Here is a 24,893-nt window from a genome sequence, read left to right on the forward strand (position 1 = left end):
AAGTACCACAATCCCAGTGTTTACTTTGGGTTTCAATATCAATGCAATAAAATAAATAGCTTATTGAGTACCTTAAAAATGACTGATGAGTCAGTACTGTGTGTTATGTTATGCATGAGGGATGTGCTTATACACCCCCTTGAAGGTGAATCTTTATGGTATAACCTGAAGCTAGCTGTAGCATTTCTTCCATATGCTTATCTTGATAGTACCATTTTATCCAGTGATCAGGCAATCTTTTCGCTCACGTCAATTTGCATGCTGACCTACGCAGTCGAAGGTGAAGGGGTGCATACATCCCTGCGTGTGAATGAGAATGAGAAGGAACATGCTCAATAATGCTTGCTATTTTAGTGACAAGAAGCTTTTCTTCTTTAAGCACTGCTTTAACTGCAACTAAAGGTGTATTGCATATCTGGCAAAACATCAGCAGGGTGACCTTCCGATGCTCAGTTTATGTGCTGTGAAAAATAAAGAGCTGAGCACATCTCCCTGAGAGCTTTGCCAGACGGGGTTGATCCCACTCAATCCTATGCAGTTAACACCACTGCACAGTCACAGAAGGTGGATGTTGGTGCTTAGATCAGGTTACTTTCAGCATGGTAGATTCCTCAGGTGATGAGCAACATTCTCCTGCCCAGGTGCAGGGAACTTGATGAGGATGTGACTGAAGGGCATCCAGCATGGCTAGCCTACTGCAGTTGCTGAACTGGCCCTAGGGATCTGCTCTAAACTATATCAAAGTCAACTGGCATTAATGAACTGAGAAGGGGAAGAGGGTTTTTTCTGTTTCCACAACTGTGCCTTGCTAAGCACTCAGCTAAAGACCATGCACTATTTAGAATAGCAAGTAGCTGTACGTAGGTAATTGCACATAGCTTGTTATAAGCCTCTGAACTGTTTCACACCAGGCACAGATGTTGTATCAACAGCTCCTCATCTCCAGTGGGAAAGACCTCTCTCTATTTCTGTGTAATTTTCTTTGAATCTCCTTAGAGCGATGTTGCTGTCACCGCTCCAGAGCCCCACTGGTAGCCTCTCCAACACTTGTTTGTTGAAGGACGCTGGATGTCTTCTTCTATACCTGCACTGCAGTCTTTTAGGCGGTCTTTTTAGGCATATATTTAGTACTTTACCTATACATAGCACTTCTGTGCAAAGGCATTACAGAAAATTTCATGATATAGTCAATGAAAACATCTAAAGTCCATTAGAGACGTTAAGAGAGAATGTTTTACCCAGTTGGAAGACAGAATTTGGAAGTAAGTTACTTGCAGATCTTATTATTACAATCCTGTCCTAGACAATAATAATGAAGTATTGATGGAAGTTTTGCCAGAGCAAAGACTGCTGGGTTTCATACAGAGAAAAGATAGTGTCTTCATTTAGTTTTATTAGACTCTTGATACTCTGCCCGTGTTTTTTTTAATTCGCCACAGTAAAATTCTAATTAAAGAACAGACTTTGCCTCCCATTAATATGACACTAAAAAAAAACATTTTAAAGAATGCAGCATCTTCTCTAAAAAAATTATAATGAGAAGACAAGCTGCCAGTGTTGTATAGAATGTTGTCGCTCCCTTATGAAGCGTTTCATGATTTTAAGCTCCTTGTAACATCTAGAGTGTCAGTAGAGGTAAAGGCTCATTAAACTGAGCATTAATTTCTACAAAAAGAAATAGGAAATATTCTCGGATTTTTTGTGTGTTCTAATTTTCACTTCTTTTGAAGCCTCTGTCAAAATAGCTCATGATGGAAATTCTGAAAACGCAACACTTTCATATCTGTCAGGAGTAGAAGTTGTTTCTCCCATTTTGCTGCTTCCAAAATATATTGAGTTCATTACAGGATTTGACGAGGCTGACATCCAAATATTCAACTTTTCTTTGACTTTGATTGTATTTTCATTTATCCAAAATAAAATTGTACAACTAGGCAAGTGTTCTGAGCACTCTACAGAATACTGTAGGAATGTTCTTTTAACAAGGATTACTTTGGATAGAAAATGTTTCCTAAGAGGATATAAATAAACTGCAGGGTCTCTAAAGTGCTGTGATTGAATTAGGTACCACATGTTGGAGAGTCAATGACTAATGAGATCATCATCTGAGATTAAATCATGACCTAAATCAGCCACATGTTTCTTATCTGATTCAGACAATGAACTTCAGAGACAATCAGTACAATCTTTCTTGAAGGATGAAAACCTGTTCTGTCTCTAAGAAAACAAACACACACACACACACACACAAAATTAGATTAATTTCCTCCTGTGAGTAATAATCTATGCATTTTTTGAAAAATCAGCTGATGTTCCCTTCCCATCTTTTCCTTTCTATCTGGTGAAGAGTTTATAGAAACTTGGAAAATGAGATTGACTGCAAGTCCTGCCAGCCTCAGATTAACCTCAGGTTTTTGCCACTTGAGTGGATAGTTTTACAAATGCATATTTACATGTGCAAAGTACATTCTCTGGGCAGTGTTAGAGATGTAAACATTGAAACTGGCATTTTCTTCATTATAGTTTTGTGTGCTGTGACTGAAAGTCTGGCATTGGAGATAAAAATGCTAGTGCATACACCGTTGCACAGAAGCCCATGTTTAGGAACCTTAAGGCTGCAAAGCTACAAGCTCAGAAGACAGAAAATGCCAGGGCACGTAAATGGTAGCCTGTGCTCACATAATTAAAGAAAATATCATAATTCATAGGCTCAAGTACTGAATTACTGCTGCACTTCCAACCTTTAATCTGACATTTTCTTATTTTTGTGACACCAGCTTTATAAGTGCCTTATTTTTATGTGATGTTCCCTGGTTTGTTTGTTTTTCCTTAAAATCAAATGGAGAATATGAAAAATCCCTTCAAGAGTGTCATCAGGCTGATGTACAGACAGTTCATCAGCATGGACCACAACAAACCTCTGACATGTGGGTAATGGACTAAGAGTAGAAGGCTGTCACCCTCTCTGTGGACCACTTACTACATGGAGATTAAACAGCCAGTGGCCCATGGCTGCTACTAGGAACAATTGTAGGAGAAGTCCTGCTAAGCCCCTGAAGCCTTTAATTGCAGATTGCTTTTAATACAGATGAAATCTTTAAGGAATGTAGGTAATGAATTATCCAGAGGTGGCACTGAGTGTCTGAAAATTGCATTTTTCATAGTCTGATCAAGTACAGGTGGATTTTCACTGGGGACGCATGAGCATACCCCTGGGTGTGGGACAGTGCTTTGCCAGATTTCAACCTATTGCTCTGTACATGGGAGGTGTCCCAGCTTGTCAGTGAAAAGGATATAAAAATGTACTTTAACAAGCAAAAACTACCGTTTTAGCTTACTGATTTAAGCTAAAATCCCCTTACCTCTATTCCTCAAACCAACAGACTGAGTGAGCCTGAAGCTGAAACTGGAGATGGTAAATTCTGCATAACAGAAGTTGTCAGGGGCTGAACAAAGCATCTTACAGTGGAAACTGATCAGTTGTAGAATCATAGAACAATTTGGGTTGGACAGGACCTTTAAAGTCACTAGTCCAAGCACCCTGCAATGAGCAGGGACCTTCAACTAGATCAGGTTGTTTAGAGCCCCATCCAACCTGACCTTGGATGTTTCCAACGCTACCAGCTAACTGCCTGTGACACAGTTCAGCTAATCAAAATTATATTTGGAGAAGGATTATTTATTAGAATCTATTGTTCATTTCATTATCCCTCAAGAAGGTATTTATTTACAGAAATCCAATCTATTTGTTGCTTTGACAGTTATAGGACCTGTCTGAAGAGGAGACCTGAGCAGGACATGTTGTTCCACAGTAGATTGAAGGACATGTTGCAGGAAGAAAACCAGCTGCAGTTTGAGCAGTGTGGCCTCACCTGCCTGTACCCACTAGTGTATCTGTATGGATGAGGTTTCCTCATTCTGGAAGCGCTCTAAGGTCTCTAAGCATTTGTAAGAACATTTTTGAAGGGAATTTCTAAAAATCTGGGTTATTTCGAGGACAGACATTGTCCATAAACATATGTTAGAAATTCCAAGGGTAAACAGGCTGTAAGATAAACAGGGTTTAGTTTAGAATTGAGCAGATCAGCAAGTGATTTTTCAATATACTGGCTCATGCCTTTATAAGAGTATTGGTATTGCCTGCAGTGCCAGCGTGTGAGGGACTCGGCGCTGCTCAGAGCCAAACACAAGGTGGTGTAAACTGTCATTGTAAGGGGATTCCCCCTTCAAGGACCTTGTTTCCAAAGTCCATTGCAGGCTTGGCTTCTGTTTCCAAAATTAATCATGTTTGTACAGTGAGTAGACCAGTTCAATATAGGGACTATAATTTTTCTATAGGGCTAAGTGAAGGGAACAAAAAGCTAGTAACTGATTATGTTCATTTTTTTATTCAATGCATCCAGGCATGTTTTAGCTTTTGCTGTTTCTTTGCCTGCTTTACGTTAGCTGGGCCAGCCATTTAAGATCCAGTCAGATTCCAAAACTGAATTCGACCAAAAAAAATCCACCCAGAGTTCAGGCTGCATTTCACCTTTAATTGGTATTCATAAAGTCGTTCTACAGCAGTGTAGTCATATTAAGGGGAGAGTCTAGCCCTAATTTCAAAATAAATTCTAAAATAATCTGCCTTAAACTATGTCCTCCTAGATTTAATACATTACTTGTATTTCCCGTTTTCATTTTTCAAAGGCCAGTATCTCATTTAAACATTTCAGACTGAATTTGGGATATTGATTATTGACTATAAGCTAAATTCTGTGCTTTAGAAAATTTGCGGTAAGTTCTTTTGTAGTGTGGATTAATTGAAGATCACCATCCGCCAAATGTGGTCCTGAGTCCTTAGGCTAAGAAAATCAACAACTTGATTTTTTTCAGCTGTGCCTTCTGCAGAATGTTTATGAATGTCCCACTGACTTTGCACACCTAGAATACAGGACTGGTCACTGGCTATAAAAAGAGACACCTGCAGGCTTACGCTAATGAGGAAAAAATAAACACAGGCCTTAAGACTACAGAGTCTGTTGCTGCTGTGATAGAAGATGCTGTTTTCATATTAATAGCATATTTGTGCAGTGATGGAAAAGGACTGGAAGAGCTCTTTTGACTCTCTGGTGTTGGGATAAGTCACTTGATAAATGTCATCCCTTCCTTGGAAGTCCTTTTATATATCTGCTACATTTTCAAGCTTGTGTGTTTGCTTCATCCTTGTCCAACTTGTGCTGCTGCACTAAATACTGGGTAGCTCTATTGACCCAGAGCACAGCGATTCACTAATCATTCCTAGAGGGAAAACCAGCCATTTGGGAGTGAAGCAGCACTTCCAATGTGTCCTCCTTGTGTGTTTAACAGGACAGGATTGGAGACAGGATGCCATGCACGACCATAGCGGTGGGTGTGCAGAGCCTGCTGCAATTAGCCCTCACTTCAGCAAGCCACTGAGGCTTTGGGGCGGGGGTAGGGACGCAGGGAGGAAGAAAACACTTTGTGCTGCTTTGAGCAAGATTTCCACCAAGGGGTGAATCCCTCACCTGTCATACCACTGTATGCAGACAACTGTAATTATGCTTGGGCACCCAGCATCATCCTTTACAGAGTTATATTCATTTTTATTAGTGGCGATTAATCTCTAGTCATATTTTTGAAGGAGAGAAACAGTAAGTTAGCACGTTTGCCAGGGAATGTTAGCACGTGACCTGAAATATGGCAGCTCCCCTTAATGTAGCATCTCCCAAGGGAGTGCTAGCTATTTCAGACTCATCTCTCATGGTATTGACATCCACACACGCAGTCTAAAAGGAGCATTTGTACCTCCCTGACATCACCACTCTCAGGTTGCTTTTCTTATTGATGGTATAGTTAAAGCCTCTGTATCATTTTGACATTTAGTGTCATATGCATTTACAGTGTCGCTGTTGTGTAAGCTTTAATCAGCTTTCTCTTCACATGTTGTTGCTATTATTATTTATTTCTATTATGGTAACACATAGAAGCTATCAACAGGAGCAGGATTAGACTGTGCTAGACTTGGGTTGTGTTTTAAAATGGTGTCTGTTATGCCCACAGGAGAAGTGGTGCTAATGATCCTGAAGTGCAGCGGGCTTCCATGGCTCTCAGGGTGCTTTGTGCTGTATCTCAGAAACCGGAATCACTATCACATGTCAGCTAGGAGTTGCCACGCTGATGTATATGGAAAAAATATGTCTTGGCTGCTGAAGTCTTTGGTTTCTTCTGTTTTTTCATTTCTAGTGGGAGCTACTAGACTAATCCCATAGCTAGTTATGCACTTGAGTAGTCTCACACACAAACAGTCCTATTGAGCTCAATGGAATTACTTATATGCATAACTACTTGGATTTAGCTTAGCAACTCCATATCTGCCTACCTTTGTAAAGGTACAGAAGTTACCACAGTGCAGATCTATCAGTTATCACAATATAAATATCACATGATGTCCCAATGAAATCACACAGGTAATGAATTTACTTGCAACTCCACAGGCTGTCACTACAATATGGGACTTAATGGAAAGGGGAAAAGAAAACCAACAGGAACTGATAAACTTTGAGCAACAAAGATCTTATTTTTATGTGAGATTAGTGCAGTGTAAAATCAAGTGAGGATGATATTTCATTATCACAAATTTTGCACTAACACGTTGCCAATGAATTTCACTCACTTCCCTTTGCAATTAATCAGCAGTGGATGAATTGATACTACATGAAATGGCTTTGCTCATTGTGACATATATAGGGCTTGAACTGATAGTTAAAAGCAGAACATCTTTACCATCGGAGGTAAAGGCTCACACCTAGAAGAGGTCAACTTGTCATGGTGTACATACGATCCCATCACTGGAGGGACAACAGGAGGTTCACCTTAGTTATGCACACATACTATGTTCACTTTAGTTATGCACACATACTATGACTCTGGTTTCAAACCATTTAGAGAACTGCAGTCAAAACCTGCTAGTAGTTTTAGGAACATAAAAAGAAGCTGAACAAGTGCAAAGGCTGTATCAGACATTGTAAATGAGACACAGTACAAAACCCGTGTTTTTGTAATTTTTTTTTTATTTTGGTGTCTTCCATGAGCCTTCAGATGTACTTTAATCCTCATTTTTATGTCCTTTCCCTGATAAATTCCCATGAAATTCACATTCTTAGTAGCTATCTGGTATGCCACGCTGGTTTTTTTCATAGATAGTTAAAACATTTTGGCTAGCTACTTTGGGCTAAACGTACTGAACATTGTGATGTGCGCTCACTGATGCCTTGTACTTGGAAGCCTTGGGAAAAATCTGTCTAACTGCCAGCTGATTTTCTGGTCACTATAAGCTTCTTTTATTATCCAGATTTGGGTTTTTATTATTTTACAACCAATTGGAGGAATTTCTGCTCTTTACTCCAACATTTTGCTCTTCTCTTTGGCTAGATTGCAGAGTGAAATTTGGTACAGGCACAAAGCAAGCATGTGACTAAATATCAAAAGAAAGTAAGTGTTCAGATAAGAGCGACTTACATAAAAGGAGTTGTGTTTGGAGCAGACACCATAAATTTGAATCAAGATGCTTGAGATGATGATGGGAAATAGTTTTCCCTTCCTATAAAAAGTTTTCTTTCTCCTTCACTTTCTTTCAAAGTGAAAAACACAAACCAAGCAGACAAATCTGATAATTGGAACAGTCATTTGGGATATGGAAGACCAAGGATATAAGTCACATCTTCTAATGAGTGTTATTTATTCATATTAAGCAAATTAATTGCAGCTGGAATCATATCAGCCCAGAGCAACCCACAGGCTGGCAGTTGGGGCTCTGATGTGAGGTGTGCTAAGGTCGGAATCAAGTCCCTGAAGCAGGCAGGGTTAGGTTTGATTCCTGCATTCCCCTTCCCCATGCAAAGGGCTATCAGCTATGCTTGTGTGGTTTCGATCTTACCCTTTGTGGAGGTGTAAAACTGCATCCCCTGATGTTCAAGTTCTGCAGAAAACAAATCAGTGTTTCTGGAACGGAAATTGTTGGGGTACTCCGTCAGCTCCCTCAGATTTGCTCCCCAGCTCAGAAGGCTTACAGAGTCTTAGTGAGCGTCTATGTGAAATAAAGATAGATGATCTCTTTCCATAGATTCTCAGTAATAATTTAAGACTTATAAAGAGTAAGATTTTGTTTGCTTGGCTCCCAGAGGTGTTAGTGAAGAACTATCATCCATGTTTACAGCTGTGGGAAAAAATGAGGCAAAGCAATAAAATACCTTGTGTGAGGCACAAGCAGAATTGTGCTCAGGGGTACATTGCATACTCTGCAGGACATGAAACCATCTTTCTGCACGTGCACACCTGTAGGACCCTGCAGATCCTTTTGGAGACCCTGAAATTGTCTTCTCATGGGTTTATTTTGGCCTTTAACACTTGCTCAAGAAACACAAGTTTGTGTAATCAGCAGTGCAAATTGAATAGTTCCTCTTCTTTTTCTGCTGAATAACCTCGGACTGACCAATGAGTATCCCACTTCTCAAGAAGGACAAAAATATTGCTAAAATTAACTGATATAGTCATGCAGGGTGAGTTTACAGCCATGTACCGTAGAAGGCGGCAGCTATGAAGTTTCTAGGACGGGAGCATCAGGCTTAAGTGGGGTTTACATGTACCTTGCTAAATCTGGAAACAGAGATCCAGGCCTGAGAAGCAGTGAGTATCACTTGGGGATTAGTTTACGTGTTTGCAAATAAAAGAGTTTGTGAAGACAGCTGTATTGCTGGGATTACACACTTGTTTCCTACATGGCACTGGATTTTACACCAACAGAAAAGTTGTTAGTATAATTGATACCAGCTCTCTGAGCACAACCAGCTGTACCTGAAAATGATCTGTAACTGTGTCTTTACCAAGGATTTTGCCAGCAACTCTATTCTGAACAGAACGATGATTTTCTTCACCCTTGATGTAGCTATATATTAAAAGGCTACTAAGAGGAGGGTAGAACTACTGAAGAAATCCTTGGTTTTCTGTTGACTGTTTACTGATGAAACTTTAACCTCTGGGTGTTTGCTTTGAGTGGTTTTTTAGTATGAGTACATCTTAAATGGGTATTTTGCAGGTGCTTATTGCTATTTCTATAGCAAATCAGGATCAAACTGTTCCCTAATGCTGACTTGTTCCTCTCATCCTGCATATGGTCCACAAACAAGGAGAAGGGATCAGACAGGGTTGTCATGTGAAGGATTCTCACTGTGCCATAATGCATTCTATAGGGAACCTCCTGTCTGTGTGAACCGCCATAGGGTCTTTCTGTATTGCTAGTGCATACTGTCATTAGCACAGAAATTAGCTGATGTACATACTCCATACCTTCATCCGTAAACCTGGTCAGCCTCATGAAATCCCATCTCCAGTGTTATTGTGGTTTTTTCTTCCCTACGGTCTCTTTAGTCTAGAAAAAAAAAAAAACTCAAAAACTACCAAACAACCAGAAAAAAAAATTAACAAACCCAACCTCAAAGGAGAAAACCTTCTTTAGATTATCGTATTTATTATCTTATGGGAACAGTGCAAAGAAAATATTTGATGACATTATTAAATCTACAGGATTTGCTTGGCAGTACTACCTGCCATTAACTGCACTGCAGCCAGGATGTGATCCTCTGCATCTAATTCCACTATAAATTCATTCCTTCCAGCTATCTAAGAGCACTAAGAAACAGGATATTAAAAGATCTAGGTCCTGATCCAATAAGGTTGTTAAACAAGTCCTCAAATTTAGGTATAATACTAGTGCTGTTGTCTCCTTGCATGCTAAAGTACGTTTCTGAATCAGGGGGTTAGTTTTAGAAAGTCTGAGGGCCCTTTATAAAGTTTCTGGCATTAACAGTGCCTCTGCCTGCTTGCCAGCCTAAGCAGAAGAGGCTGGGATGAGATGCTTGCGATGCACTTTCCTAATCATCGTGGTAAATGACTGCATGTTTTGCAGGTTGCGATAGCGATCACTGGGGACCACACTGCAGCAACCGCTGCCAGTGTCAGAATGAGGCTCTCTGCAACCCCATCACAGGTGCCTGCGTCTGCGCGGATGGGTACCGAGGATGGCGCTGTGAAGAGCTCTGTGACCCTGGGAGCTACGGCAAGGGCTGCCAGTTTAAATGCCAATGTCACAATGGAGCTACTTGCGACCATGAAACAGGAGAATGTCACTGTGCTCCTGGATACACGGGGGTATTGTAAGTTCAATGAAAGGTGTATTTTACTCTGCATCATTTAACCGCCTTGCTTTGCCCACTTTTAATGCAATGAGTAATTGGTAAAATTTACACAATCTATGTATTACACACATTGAGGAATCAGGTAATGGAATTTCAGAGAAACTAAATAAAGGAAATATCTTTTTTTGCTGCTAATTAGACCAGTCTGCAAAATAAAGTAAAATTTAGTGCTAAAGGGAGCTTAAAAAATCATTATATTTTCCAGCTTGTACAACAACTGTACCTGTTCCTAATTTCAGTATGTGAATACAATCCAAATTACAGTTGAGTTTTTATAAGCAATTGGACATTTGACTCATTAGCAGTCCAGTGCAGTATCTAATGGGAGTTACTATCCCCAATTTATTTGACTTTCAATCTAACTGAGGAAGTATTGCTGTTAGCTATATCAGCTTACTATCTAGGGGGTAAATTTTAAGCATAGTGAGCAGGGATTTAGCGGTGTGACTCCTATTAACTTTAACGAGAATCACGTAGATAAATCCCCATTCACCACATTGAAAGTTTACCAGTAGGATTCACAAAATCTGCATATTAATTTCAGGACAGCAAGCAATAGTTCCTTGTTTAAAATTGCCCACAGTGTAACATCAGTTCTCATTAGAGATCTTTTAGTAGTTTCAGAAGTAATTATGTTTTTCAAAATTATTTAAGGGGAAAAGAGAATTTAGTCACTGAATTTCGTTGGAGATCTGTTACAGGTGACTTACTACTTTTGCAGTCTAATATTATTTGTTGACCTGCATAAAGGGGAAGGTAAAAAATAAAGACAATATTAACCTTCATAAATAAGTTATATGACTTTTGAATATTTTATTTAGTACCTGATTTCCTCGTAGGCTTGTGACCTCAGTCCTGGAAGTACTCACTGCTAAAGACTCTGCTTACTATTCGGAGTGGTCGCATTGACGTTAGCATGTCAGTTCTCAGCAGTAAGCACTTGCAGGGCCAGCCCCCAATATGCTGTATGAACATCTTCATCAGAGGATAGTCAGTTAGAGCAAGAACCTACTGTAGTTTCAGAACCTGAGATTAGAGGAAAGAAGTGATGCTGAAAAGCACCAGTGCACAAATGCAGGAAGCACTGGTTTTTGCAGGCACTAGCCTTGCATTGGCCCCACTTGAATACTGAGAGAGACCCAACAAGCTTAAATAGCGTTTAAATGATGCTGAGTTCTTGCCAGTCTATTATACACTGCAAATGTGAACATTTAGTAGTGACTGGAGAAATTTCAAACATTTTAATCCCATCCTTTCATTCTTTTTGCAGCTTCTTTTATTGCCATGTCACATAATTCACATTGAGGGCTTCATCCTGCAACTCTTACTTTCCTGGGCTATTTTAATGGATATGAGTTGTCCTGTTGAGATGGGTGGAATTTGGTATGTGCATAAAGATTACACACATGCATCAGTCTTACAGGACTGGATCCATGGTGAATAAATAAGCCCAGCAGAAATAAAAGAAATCTTGGCTAATTGGTAATGCCAGCTGAGGCTTACTGAGGTTTCATAATTTGCATAAGGACTCCCGTGATGACCCATCCTGTGGATTTTCTTCATGTTTCCTGTAAGTTCTTTCAAATGATCTCCTTTTTTTTTTTTCTTTTTTTTTCTTTTCATGAAGTTGTGAAGAGCGTTGTCCCCCAGGCAGTCATGGAGCTCAGTGTGAATTGCGCTGCCCTTGCCAGAACGGAGGAGTCTGCCACCACATCACTGGAGAGTGCTCCTGTCCTCCTGGATGGATGGTGTGTAGTTTGTTCATACTCATCTCTCATTTAAAGGTTGGAATAGGAAGTTAAGTGTTCACTATTTCAGCAGATGCCTTGTGTGCTTGTCATGCCTATCTGCCATTTCTTGTCACAGGGCCCTAACAGTTCTGAAACTGGGATTACCTTTGTTGTGTCTGCACAGCATTTACACAGAGAGGCCACCAGTCTATGGCTGGTAGCTACCATCACAGAGTTAAACAAACAACAGTAAACCAAGCAGTGCCTGCTCGTTACACTTCTGTGTGGGAGAAGAGAAAAAAAATGTCTCTGAATTATAGTTCCATGGAATAATCTCTTCACCCTTAGAAAGCTCAAAGCTCAGCTCAACATTGTCAAAAGCACTGTCCTATTTCCCCTTCAGGAGAAAGGTAGAGGGATAGCCAGAGGGAATTCAGTGACTCAGTGTGTTGTTAAAGCAGGACTATACATAGGACACAGAGACCAGTTCAGTGTCCTGTCCTTACTCAGACATAATTCACATTGATTGCAATAGATTTGCTTGCATCGGGGGTTGCACTGGCAAGAGCAGATTGCCCTAACCTTTAATCCTTTGTGTCAAGAAAGCAAGGCCAAACATTTTAAAAGTCTTCAACTTTATCAGTAATGTAATAATTAACTCTCTTGGGATTTGCCAAGTCTTACAGGCCTACAGACCATTTAGCCGTACTAAATTTCCTGGCATTTTTCCTGTATCCGATAATTAGTCTCTTGGCAATCTTGCTGGGTTTTGATGCATACAAGTGCTGTGACTTTTTATTTTAATACATGGAAGACCCTGAATATCATCATATGACTGTGGCTTCTCAAGTGGACCTTATACCTGTTGAAACATATAAGGGCTGAGAGAGATGTTTATGTTCCTTTTGACGAGTACAGCAAATGCTGCCTCCATTTGATCACACAGCTGCTTTTATTTAAACAGTACCAACCATGATGTTCTGGTGGCTATCAGGCAGCATCGTGGAAGAACATTGATGCTCATAATTTTGGTGGAAGCTGCGTATGGAAAATCTCTAACTGATAGTCATGGCAAAGGTGTGATGGCATTATTCCATTTCAAATGATAAAGCAGGCAAAACTTTTCAGAAAGTTAAGTAAGAACATGACACTTTACCCGGAACTGGCATTCCATGGAGACAAAGGAAAGGGTCTTTCCTGAAGAGTGTTGGAGCTAAAGCAGCAATTCAAATATTTCTGAGGGCCTGTCAGTCCATTCTGACACTACCCCAAAAAAGTGATCAATAAAGTGATTATAATGAAAATATTACCCTTAGGGTATTTTTTTCACTTTCCCTTATCTTCTGCATGACAATATTTCTCAGGATCTGAGTTGTTCTGCTGTACTCTTCCTTACCTGTATTTTATCAGGAGTTTTCTCTTTTTTTTTTTTTTTTTTTTTTTTTTTTTTTTTTTTTTTTATTGCAAAGTTGAAAAGTCACTGAAGAGATGAGAATATCCGAATAGAGCAGTAAGTTTTTAGAGGTCTCTTAGGATGCAGCATAGACCCTAAAGAAGAACCGCAGCACTGGGGCTGCACAGCAGCTGTGGTCATGTATTCTGGCCCACTTCTGCCCTGTTCCTTACAGCTTGGAATTTCTTCTCTGCATTTTTAGGGGCCCAGAGAGACTTTCCTGAAAACTGTGTTGTTGGCTGCTCTGTCCCCAGAGAAACCCTAGAGTTGACAATTGATGTTTCAAACAAGCATAACTGAAAATTGAAGAGAGAGATCAAGTATTCTGGGGAAAGAAACTCAAATTATAAGTAAAAGCACTCAGCTTGTAAATGTTGAGATTTTAAGAATAAAGGGTCTCTCCAGGGTTTTAATGAAAAGCTGGTAATTCAGTACGCAGAGAGAAAAAAATATTTTTTCAAGCTATATTTTTAACTCTTGGTGGTTGGAATGGTTTGGGACGTGAGACATGAGTGGGCTGTAAACGAGCCAGCAAGATGGGATTGCTAGACAGCATTCATTTTCTTTCACAGCATGGATAGTCTTTCTTTGACATCAGGAATTTTACTTGCTGATTTTGAGGCTTGAGACTGCATGTATGTGTTGAATATACCATCATGCTCGAAGGAGGGAATTCTCTCAGGATTTATACAAGTGCATAACCGGTTGGATCTTATTGCTGCTAGATGAGCTACAACTTTTATCTTTTCCTAGGTTGGGCTTATTAACAGCAGCTCAGCTCCCTTAGGGGTTTGGTTGCCTGTGGGATGTGCAAGGGGAGGCAATAAGTTGAATAGGAGGAAGTTCTAGGGTTCTGAGGTTCTTCCTTGAATCTGCCATCTTCAAAGCCTGGTTCTTTTATTACTTGTAACATTTCCTTCCTCCTGCTTCCTCCCACTCAGTGCAGATGCTCCCAGAAGCACAACAAGTTATACAAACTGTGTCCTGTGAGATTTTACTGTCCCATGGTTTTTTCACCAAGAGGATGATGGCTAATAGCATATATTGTTGAACTAGTCAACAAAATGTGGCTTCCAGCATACTATGATGTTGGGCTTTTCCCACTTCTGTGTCTTTGTGGCTGTGGGAGTTAGTGGGTGGCTGCTTTAGGGCCTCATTAACAATTTACAGGTTTAATTCTATACATCTTTCTCATTTGCAGCATTAAATTCTCCAAGTGCTCTCGGGAAGTAGGGAGAAAAGTTAAATTTAGCATTACAGTGCTTCTCAGAAACACTTTTGAAGGACTAGATCTCCGTGCTCAAGGAAGCAGGAATTTTTCCTTGCATGACAGAACATTTGTCACTGGTAACACACCCTGTTTGGTCCCTGATCCTGTTTTCAGGGCTTTGCATCATGGTGCCATGTTAATTACAACTCATTCTGCTAATCACTTCTTATTGCCTCTGAGCTTTATAAAGCAACTGTAATATGTATTTTTGTCTATTTTTCTTTCTGTTGTGGATTTTAAAGTTGGGGGGGAAGGGGGTGGAGAAAATGGAGCAGGAAAAAATCATTCCTATACTACAAAATGGTAATAATATAGCAAACAATGTCAAAAGCAGAAGCTGATGAGATCAGGGCCTTAAAAAAGGTGCTGATGGGGTGAATTTTACTGATTAGATGTATGAGCAGCAGGAAACGTTGGTCTGACATTTGATCCTCCAGAGACGGATGTTTTGGATTCCCTTAGTACATATTAATGCAAAAAGCATGCCTAAAGATTCTCTTGGCTCCGGGGGGATGCATCACAGAGTATTGCTTTCTCATCATTTGTTGATAGAAATCCTGTTCCTTTTGAGACATGAAGAGAGAAAGTATTTATTATCAAGATAAATGGATACTTACATTTTCAGATATATAGTGTTGTGTATTACTCAAGTCCAGAGACACCAGTTTTTTAACACTGTAATCTGAAAGTTCTTGAACTGAGGCCAACCTGTCTGTTTTACAGCCAAGGAGCCACCTATCACTCCTTGGGAAAGGCTTGAAGTATCTTCTTTTATGATTACATTGAAGAGCAGCCTCTCCACTTTGGGGTTGTTGATATTACTAAACTTCCCAAACTGTTGAGCAAGAACCCCAGGGAATGAAAGCAGCCATTATGTTCCTGTTTTATGTTTTGTATAAGTTGTGTCTAATATGTGCCTTGTTCAAAACTCAGAGCCCCTGGGCCTTGGTAAGGGAAATGTGGCTTCTGAGAGATTAAAACAAAATAATAATAAGGACAGAAAAACACTGTTTCTGTGAACCCCTCTGCACACTGTGCATGGCACTGGCAGCAGCACCACTTGCTACCGTTGCCAAACGTTCTCGTTACAGGACCCCATCTTCAGATCACAGCAGTGCCAAACTTGTTTTGGCTGAAGTTACTCAGCTGGATACCAGCCTCAGATTTTATGTTTGCTCACATAAAAAAAAAAAGGTTCATACAACTTCTAAGAAAGTCTAGGGAAGTCCTTCTAAGGTCTTAATATTTGGCAGGGGACATAATGCAATACTTGGGGGGAAAACCGCCTGAGTTCAGCAGATAAATTCTTCAAAGGCACAAGCCATGGTAAGCATTGTCCACCTTGGGGCTGGAACAAGGCTTGCCCAGCAATTGCTTTTCCTTATGAGCAGTGCCAGGGTGCGCAGTCAAGAGTGACAGTCTGTCTTTTCTTCACTTTTGGGGTGCTTAAGCAGGGAAGGGAAAGAGAAAACAACTCAGAGGTGGGGTTTTGGGTCCAGATGAAGGAGAGGGCTAAAAGGGAGTCTGCAACAAGGGTTTGTGGTAGAGTGGAATAAAGAGGCAGGAAAGCAGAGGGCTGGGAGCATAAAATGGGAGAGAGAGCTAGCCACCAAGATGTGGAGTTGAGGCAGGTCAGGGACAGAGATGTGGCTCCAAGGCTGGGGATAAGGAGCTGGGAGGATGTTGGATGATGCATCCAGCCAGTGTTCAGGGATTAGGCAGATATTCCGCTGCAGATTCAATTCTTGTGGCGAAAACGCTACTGCACTGCTAATGTGACGAGTCAGATTGCTTCTGTGTCATCACTGGTGGCTTTCTGCAACTATCCTAATCTCTTGTTCCCACCCTGCCTCCTCAATGGCTTAGACAAAGAAGTGGCAGATGCCGTTCTGTGCTGCTTGAAGAGATAAGTGTGGGGGCTAGGTGAGATGGGAGGGATTGAAGTAGGTAGGATCTGAAGAGTAGTAATGGACTTCTGCAGCAGCTTTATTTGGTCTTCTTCATGGTTCATTGATGTGGGGCTGTCTGAACAGGGGAGATCATCACAGACTATGACAACTAGCAGAACTTCATCCTCCCAGTGCAGCCTTTCCAAGAATCCCTCTCTTCCCAAATGTTCACTTTGCAACACGTACCCAGGGTAGATCCAACAATTTTTCAGACCCTGTATTTCACAAAAACCCCACCTGCACATACGCAGCTTTGTAGCCTTCTCTGATTGCCTTTAACCTCTCCCAAGCCCTCCTGCATCGATTCAAGGGGCAGTGAATATCCAGCCACCCCAGCTGCGGTTTATGGGGTCAAGCCAAGTAAGACAATTATCAGTGATTGTACAGTGGTAAGCAAAATCCCTTCTGGAGACAGGGTAGAACAAGCATTTACTCTGGTAGCAGAATTTTGAGGCTGTCTTTAGCCCATCTTAAACAAAAAAATAAATAAATATTGCCACTATTTACATATAGTTTTAGCAAGAAGGACAATAAAAATCCGAGCTGCATACAGAAATTTATTGTATTATGAATGTTGACTAAATATTGCTCTTTCTGCAACCTTTACCAGGGGCTGGTGTGTGCACAGCCATGTCCTCCTGGAACATTTGGAATTAACTGCAGCCAGGACTGTCCATGCCACAATGGAGGACACTGTGATCCCGTGACAGGAAAATGCATCTGTACAGCTGGCTATATAGGAGACAGGTAAAAACCAAAACCCAAAAGCCCTTAGTTTTAACCATGGATTGGCAATTTTTATATCCCTTGCAGGACAATCTTACTCTCTGAAAAATGGTGTTATGTTTCTATTGCTCCGATTAGGTTCATCCTTCTGAAGCAGTTCAAGCATTATAAATGTGGCAATGTTATTACTTTTTATTGGCAGTGCTCCCCATTTACAGGGTTTTTTTTAATATAACTTTTAAAATTTAATGGATTAAATTTAATTTAGATATTTACAGTGATAAATTTAATAGAGAGCATTACATGTTTACAAGATATGTAAATGAACTATATTTATACAAATTAATATCCTCAAGAGTAAGCAATGCAGTAGTTTAACGTTTCCTTCAGCCCCTCTGTGCTGCTGCAGCACTGATCCATCTCAGACACCAACAAAAGGTGATAAATCCTCAAAATTTATAAACGAGAGCCTTCACTCATAAATCAGTCAGGGAAGATGATAATATTGTTTTACAAAGGTGTCATGGGTTCAGCAAAATGACTACACAGCGAAGTCAAGGTGGGATTGTGACACGTGTTGGTTTAGCCCTCCAGCTAATCCTGCCAGCAGGGTTAACAGTGGGGAAGCTGCAGTTAAATAACCTTTCATACGCAGTTTTCACCAGGGGTTGGACTGTGTCACCAGGGTTTCCAGAGACTGTGGGCACAGCTCAGTAGTGTATGCTGTGCTAAAGCCCTTTCTCCTGTATCTTTCCTTCTTTTATTAGCTAGAACAAGCTAGTATCAGTATACTGACATATGCTACAATTATACTTTTATGCAGCAATGCTTGTTGGAATTTCTTATTTCTTGCTTCACTGTATAATCATCAGGTCTTTATAGCACACAAACATACCAACCTTCAGCACTGGGCTGGGGTTCAGAAGGCTGTGCGCTTTCCCATGAAATGTGCAAGTTCTTTGTTTCCATTTTATCAACAGCAGTAATCGGAGAGGGTTCTGGAGATTATGTCAGGATTTGCATGTGGTTGAATATGGTGGAAATACTAATTATTTCAAATTAATTTTGTAGAGAAGACACCTCTTCCCCCATCCTCCATCTGGAGACAGTGATTTCAGCCATGGTGTACCATATAATTACTGTTGCTAACCAAAGCTTTCCCTTTCTCTCATTTTGGAGACAATTTCACTGAAGGAAGCGACTGTGCAGCCTGGACACTTACATTGGTGACCACACTTCACTCCCAAGCTGTCCCCAGTTCTGGCCATGCTCAGGAAAGCTGACAGAGGCCCTCTGTCTCTAGATCTCTTCTTTTGATTGTTGCAGACCTAGATTGATTTCTGGCTGTAGGTAAATCAAAAGTGTCAGAGCTGTCAGGAGCTCCCAGCCAGCAGCCTGCAGCTGAGCCAGCTTCTTTGCTCAGCTGCCAATATAACCCCAGCCGCGAGGGAGGACATGCAGCAGAAGAGCTGGCTCTGCTACAGGCGTGTGGCACAGGGAAAGAACAGTAATGGAGTTGCCAAACAGCAACACTTAGGCACTCCAACAATAACAGAAAGGACTGTTGGGGGTGAGGAAAGGAGATGTAGAAAACAGAAGACCTAGTTCTGCCTGCTATCAAAAGCAAAAAGGTTTGCTTCTGGTTGCCCTTAGAGTGGGAATGGAGAAGGTGGCTCCGGGAGAGACTGGGCAGAGGAGGCACTGCAGGGCAGACCTGACAGGAGTTCGCAAGAATTGTCCTTGAGCAAAGGGAGTGTGGGCTTTTCAGAGCTGTACTTGGAGAAAAGTGAGAAAGATTTGGACTCCGAAGAGAGATGTTGCTTGCAAAGACAGAAGCAGGGAGGGAGAAAATAAAGCATAATCAGTTGGAAGAGGTGGAAGAGAAGCCAAAGGAAGATCCCATTGTGGACCCGCACCCAAGCAAAACCCTTAGGAATGGCTCACCTGCAGCCTCAAAGAGCAGCGAAGTTAACAACAGACACTGAAGGGAGAGGCAGAAGAGCAGAAACGCAGGTGTGCGGAAGGATGAATGAGATCAGGAGAAAGTTAGGTAAATGGGCAGTTCAGAAAGCTTTTCTAGCAGCAGGGAAAAACTATTAGCCTAAAAATTCTCACCTTTCAAATGGGTTGTCAGAAGGTTAAAACATGTTTTTTTATCAGCCTTTAATGAGCCTTCAATAAGGGAGGTGAAACCTTAGGCCCATTATATTCCGTTGGAGTTCTGCCTCTCGCTTGGGCTAGGACAGCACGTTGCCTGTAATGGTTTGCTCTGAACAGGCGTGCATACCTTTGCTGTTAGTTACAGTTAGCTGATGCTAGATTGCCCATTGATTTCAGTGAGGGCAGGAGCAAACACAAGGTCTTAAAAAAGTCTAAATTGCTTTCCTTAGTTAAGCATTCATACAGCATAGACAATGGGACAGATTAGTTAACACCACTTTAGCCTAAAGTCTATTTTACTTTCTGGATCCCATGCAACTATTGCAGTGTTACAGTACAATTAGAAGTGGAGCAGGAGAATGCTGCTGCACAGCAAAATTGTATTTTCTTTAAAATTTTACAAAGCATTGAAAAAATCTTGTTAATAATAACAGAAATAGTGAATAACAACAATAAAATGTAAACATACTTTATCTACTATCATTTTTTTAAATTGTCTATAAGTACTATATAATACTATGGTTCATTGTCTTGTGCAGAAGATAATAACTTCTAGTTAGATAAATATCTGTGGAGATTAAATGGTCATAAAGGTCTATGTAAGTGTGATTGCCACACTTCGTTCTGTACCTGTTTTCTAGGAAGCAGCACTGCACTAAATATCTAGGAAATTGGCAAGCACTATTAATAACTCCAGGAAGCTTTGTGCTCTGCTAAAATGACTGGGTATGTCATGTAAATGTATGTTTTGCAAACTGGAAAGGAATAATAGCAGAGGCACAGTTAGAAGCTGAGGATAGAGTGCCTAAGAATTCCGTGGCTGCCAGGAAAATTGAACATACTGTTTTAGTTTTGTTTCCCATATTGCCATTAAACCTAAAGATCGAATCTTAACAGAATAAATACCACATTTGTTACAACTATATGAGCAGACTTATTCTCTTGTTGTGTTTGTACCTGTATCTTTTATTGACAGAATGGCAATCTCCAGGCTAGCACATTTTGGATGGCTTTTAATATTTCTCTATGCTACATAAATGCGATTACTGTTACAAAACAAACAAACAGAAAAACTAAAAAAACATTACAGCATTATTCCATGAAAAAAAATTATCTGGAAAAAATGTAGGTGTATGTACTAAGTTCATCTGTTAAGCAGGCTGTCTTATGTTTAATATTTTGTGAAATTGCTTCCATTAATTCTACAGGTGACAGCCATATTATCCTATCCCAACCCAAATAATTATAGTACATATTAAAGTTCAGTGGATATTATAATACGAATCTCCCCAGATAGGCAGAAAGCAATGTAAATTAAAAAAGAAACATAACTAGGGCTTAGCAGCTCATTTTGTAATTTAATTGAACAATGTATCTGGTTGTTAATGGTGCTATGGACACATTAGATTGATATGTTGCAAAGGAAAGATGTTTAAGTAGAAGGCTAATTCCTGCTGTGATTATTCTTATGTTCCAGAGGAGTCATTATTAGTATTCTTTGTATAAAATTCATTAGCAGTAGCTGCTTGATCTCCAAATAAATAAGTTGGTTAAATTGTTAGTAGAAAAAGGCTAATTATGTAAATGGATTAGGTCGTCAATATTTCATTTCCAGATGCTTTTCTCCCTGCTAGGTAATGCTTCATCTTCTATAAATATAGAATGATATAGTACACTATTGACTAAGTATTCATCTCGTTGAGTACAGTGCTCTCCTGCTAACTAGTAGAGCTGCATACAGCAATGGAGACATAAGGCATCTTAATATGTTCTTCATTGCATTTCATTTGCTTTAAGTGTTTCTAGTCCTAACGTTACCCGTTCTTTGCTGGTTATTTCCTCTGCAGCTGAACTACTATGAGAGCAGCAGGGCTAGCAGCCAGTACCGTTGATGATTCTCTGGGCTCCTTCCCTTCCTGTTTGTCACAGGCTCCTCTCTCTTTAGGTCTCGTATGAACTCCTGAACTTGGATTGTGTAACTAGTAACTGTGTTGATGCTTGCTGCAATTAAATCACTAGCTAGGCCTTTTGATTTGTTCATTTATTTTTAGTAAAACGTGATAATCTGAAGCTGCAAAAGCAATGCTCTTCTTATATACTGACTGTGTTCAGGGCAGTTTTGCCTGGCTTGCATCACACATTAATCTTTTATTACTTATCATTATATTAACTCTCACCTGCCAGCTGTGAAATGACCTGCAGAAAGACATTTAACAATTGCCTCTATCCACTGAGTTTACAGTATACACTTTAATCAATGCTCAGGATTAAATTAATGCTGATAGGCAATTTCCAATATCTGGCATCCTTGCGATAAGGGAATTGGGCTTTTCTGGGCTTCTTTTTCTTTTTTTATTACTGAAAAAGGTCTATCTGTATTTCACGGTGGATCATGTAAACTGTAGTACTGACTCATTGCAGAATTTTGCAACCACTGAATTATGTCAAGCACAGAATCAGTTGCTTTCTTTAGGACCTTAGTTTAGCTTTTCAAAGTAGGAAATATTACAAACGCTTAAACTGGTTGCATAGGACAATGAAACATGACTTTTTGGCAGATTTCATAATGTATCCAGTAGGGAAATATTTTAAACAGTGCATGGGAGGTGCAATTTAAAACAATCTGTGTATAGCATTTGCAGGTTCCATTTTTATGTGTATCAAATATTAAACATGTTGACAATTTTGGAGAAGATACTACACTAAGGAGTACGAAAGTGATTTGTCTTGAGATTTTATACTACTGAGCATCCCTGGAGTAAGAGATTAAAAGCAAATCTGAGCTTTAGTTACTCGGAACACACACAAAAGGCAAGGGAGTATATTTTCTCCTAGTTGGTATAAAGCTACTGCAATGACAGCATAGGGGGAAAGTAAAACTTTTCATTGCAGGAGAACACTTTATTCAATATTGCTTAATAGACCACATTCCCTTTCAATCCACGTTATCACTAAGAGGACTGCATGCTTTTAAAGAAGGTACACAATCCTTTTGTAATAAAAAGAAAGCAAATGTATGAGCGGGTTTTTTATAAAGTATCCTATTCTGTATCAATTTATTATTGTTAATGAATGGAATTGTCAAGGTCCAGAAAACAAAATCCACTTTGTTAACTGAGGTAATATTAACTAATGCAAATTTTGTGGGATATATTTGGACAGACATTAATGCACTTTCAGTTAACAGCAATTTATGTGCCCATGATATCACATAACTCCAATGGTATCAGTTCACAGTATATTACTTAAATAAATGAGCAATGATTTTGTACTTAATTCATTAGCAAAAACATTCCTATGTAGAAGTCATAAGCAGACTAAACTATAGCATTTGACTGGATCCTGTCTCACATATTTCATTGCAGGTGTCAAGAAGAGTGTCCTATTGGAACATACGGCTTTCAGTGCACACAAAGATGTGACTGCCAAAATGGTGCAAAGTGTTATCATGTAAATGGAGTGTGTATGTGTGACCCTGGATTTAAAGGTATTTATTGCCAAGAAAGAATGTGTCCAGAAGGATTTTATGGCCTCAAATGCAACAAGAGATGTCCTTGCAATATTACCAACACTCTCAGGTATGTACATCATAATATATACTAGTGCAGGGACTGCTCAAATAAATGCATTGGGGAAAAAAAATCAGTCAGCTACACCTACTCCCTTTTTCTCTATAGTTTTAATTAAGAACACAGACAGTTCCTCTAGGTTGTAACCTTTGATTTAAATGACCTCGGGTTTGGAACCATAAGCATCAGTCCAGCCAGCTACTAAGCATCTGTTAAGTATTTAAACAGTACTGCTAAAATCTGAAACAATAAGACATATGGCCTTATCCTGTAACTGCAGTCTTCTAGGCATAAGAACTGTCATATGATGCCCATATGTGTGTTTAATAACCCACTGAAGTTTAAAAAATACAGATATATTTACTGAAATCTATCATTTTGGCTCTTTATATGACATGCGTGTGTTTTCTTGTTAGATCTATAGACAGCAAGTAGACTTTCAAAATGAAACCTAATTTGCTTCAGTTTATATCTTGTGGCAAATTACCTTGTTGAAAACACTTGAGGCAGATGTATAAATAGACTGAAATCAATATCCCCAAGCCAGTCTATGGAACTGGAAGAAAGTCGACATTGTCAAGATAGACTTCTCATGTGTGCCTATTTTTGCTCTTCATTCAGTATGTGTATGTGTGCAATATTCAGGAAAATAAATATCAGGGAAGTATATCTAAAGTGGAATAAACCTCACTTAAAAGGTCAGGTTTCAATGTTTTATTCCCTTTTGGTTTTTTAAGGATCTAATTCTTGAGGTTCTCATTCCTAAGAGCTAGAGCCACAAACAGACTTGAGTACCTAACATGAGCCAGGTTGCATTTACTGTCTTGTTGCAGGCTTGAATAAGTTTTCCAAACCCTGAAAACAGGAGGAATTTAAGGCTCTTCCCTATTATCCTATTTGTTGCCTTTTGTAACTCCTTGCCTTGTTGACTGACTGCTGGAATTGCTGTTTGGAGATTTCTTACTCCCTCACATGTAGTAAAGGGAGCCTGGGCAGCAAAAGCACTCTGGCCTGAGCTATCCTGGTGGAGTAGAGTGCCCACATTTCCTTACCATGCCTGCAAGATGCTGAGCCCCTCAGCCCCGACTTGATTTCCTCCTTTTTTCTGTCCATTACTGTTATGCATTCACAGCCAATTCAGGATTGTGCAGGCTTCAGAGGGAGGTGGGGATAATTGATGCCCAAGCAAATATGCCCTTGATGCAGACATTCTTCAATTTTAAACCAGACAGGTAGGGACCTGACTGTCTTGCTGATGATGACAAACCTACCTTGCAATCTTGCAGCCTGCTAAAATATAAGCACTCTCCTCCATTATGTGTGCAAGCAATACCACCTAATTTGTGTGCGTGCACACACACACACACTCACACACACACAAACACTTCAGGCAAATCCGTTTGTGTGCTTGAGATAGACTCTATTTGTCTCAGTCTTGGAAATAAACAGGTGATCTTTCTTGTGAATTCAAGTTCAACTGCAAGCGGTGAGGGTTTGCTTAACTGAAAGTCAGAGCTCACAGTGGATTATTTAAAAGCCTTGTAATTCTGATGGTACGAGTCCTCTACAGAAAGATAGCTCTAGCTCCAGTGGGTTTGACAGCAAGGTTCCAAAGTGTTTGACACCTCAAAAGTAACTCTGTACAACAGGCTTCCATTACTTCTGATTATTTTGTGTATCATGAAATCATTGCGAAAACATAACATCCCTAAGGCATGAGCTGAGCATTATACACAAAAAGTTAACGTGCTGTACTGAGAATAGGGGATGTCTCCAGAAT

The 24,893-nt window shown here is 40.0% G+C and overlaps 1 protein-coding gene across 4 annotated transcripts in view; it reads left to right on the forward strand.

Moving 5' to 3' along the window:
- MEGF11 (multiple EGF like domains 11) overlaps nt 1–24,893 on the forward strand; it is a 214,171-nt gene that overhangs the window by 96,899 nt on the left and 92,379 nt on the right. For all 4 annotated transcript variants that reach the window (XM_040600379.1, XM_040600380.1, XM_040600382.1 and 1 more), the window contains exons 5-8: nt 9,968–10,214; nt 11,884–12,004; nt 17,269–17,405; nt 22,910–23,122. In XM_040600379.1, the coding sequence (XP_040456313.1) occupies nt 9,968–10,214; nt 11,884–12,004; nt 17,269–17,405; nt 22,910–23,122 (718 nt within the window). The remainder of the gene's footprint in view (nt 1–9,967; nt 10,215–11,883; nt 12,005–17,268; nt 17,406–22,909; nt 23,123–24,893) is intronic.

This window comes from Falco naumanni, chromosome 7 (genome assembly GCF_017639655.2).
Source record: "Falco naumanni isolate bFalNau1 chromosome 7, bFalNau1.pat, whole genome shotgun sequence".
NCBI lineage: Eukaryota > Metazoa > Chordata > Aves > Falconiformes > Falconidae > Falco > Falco naumanni.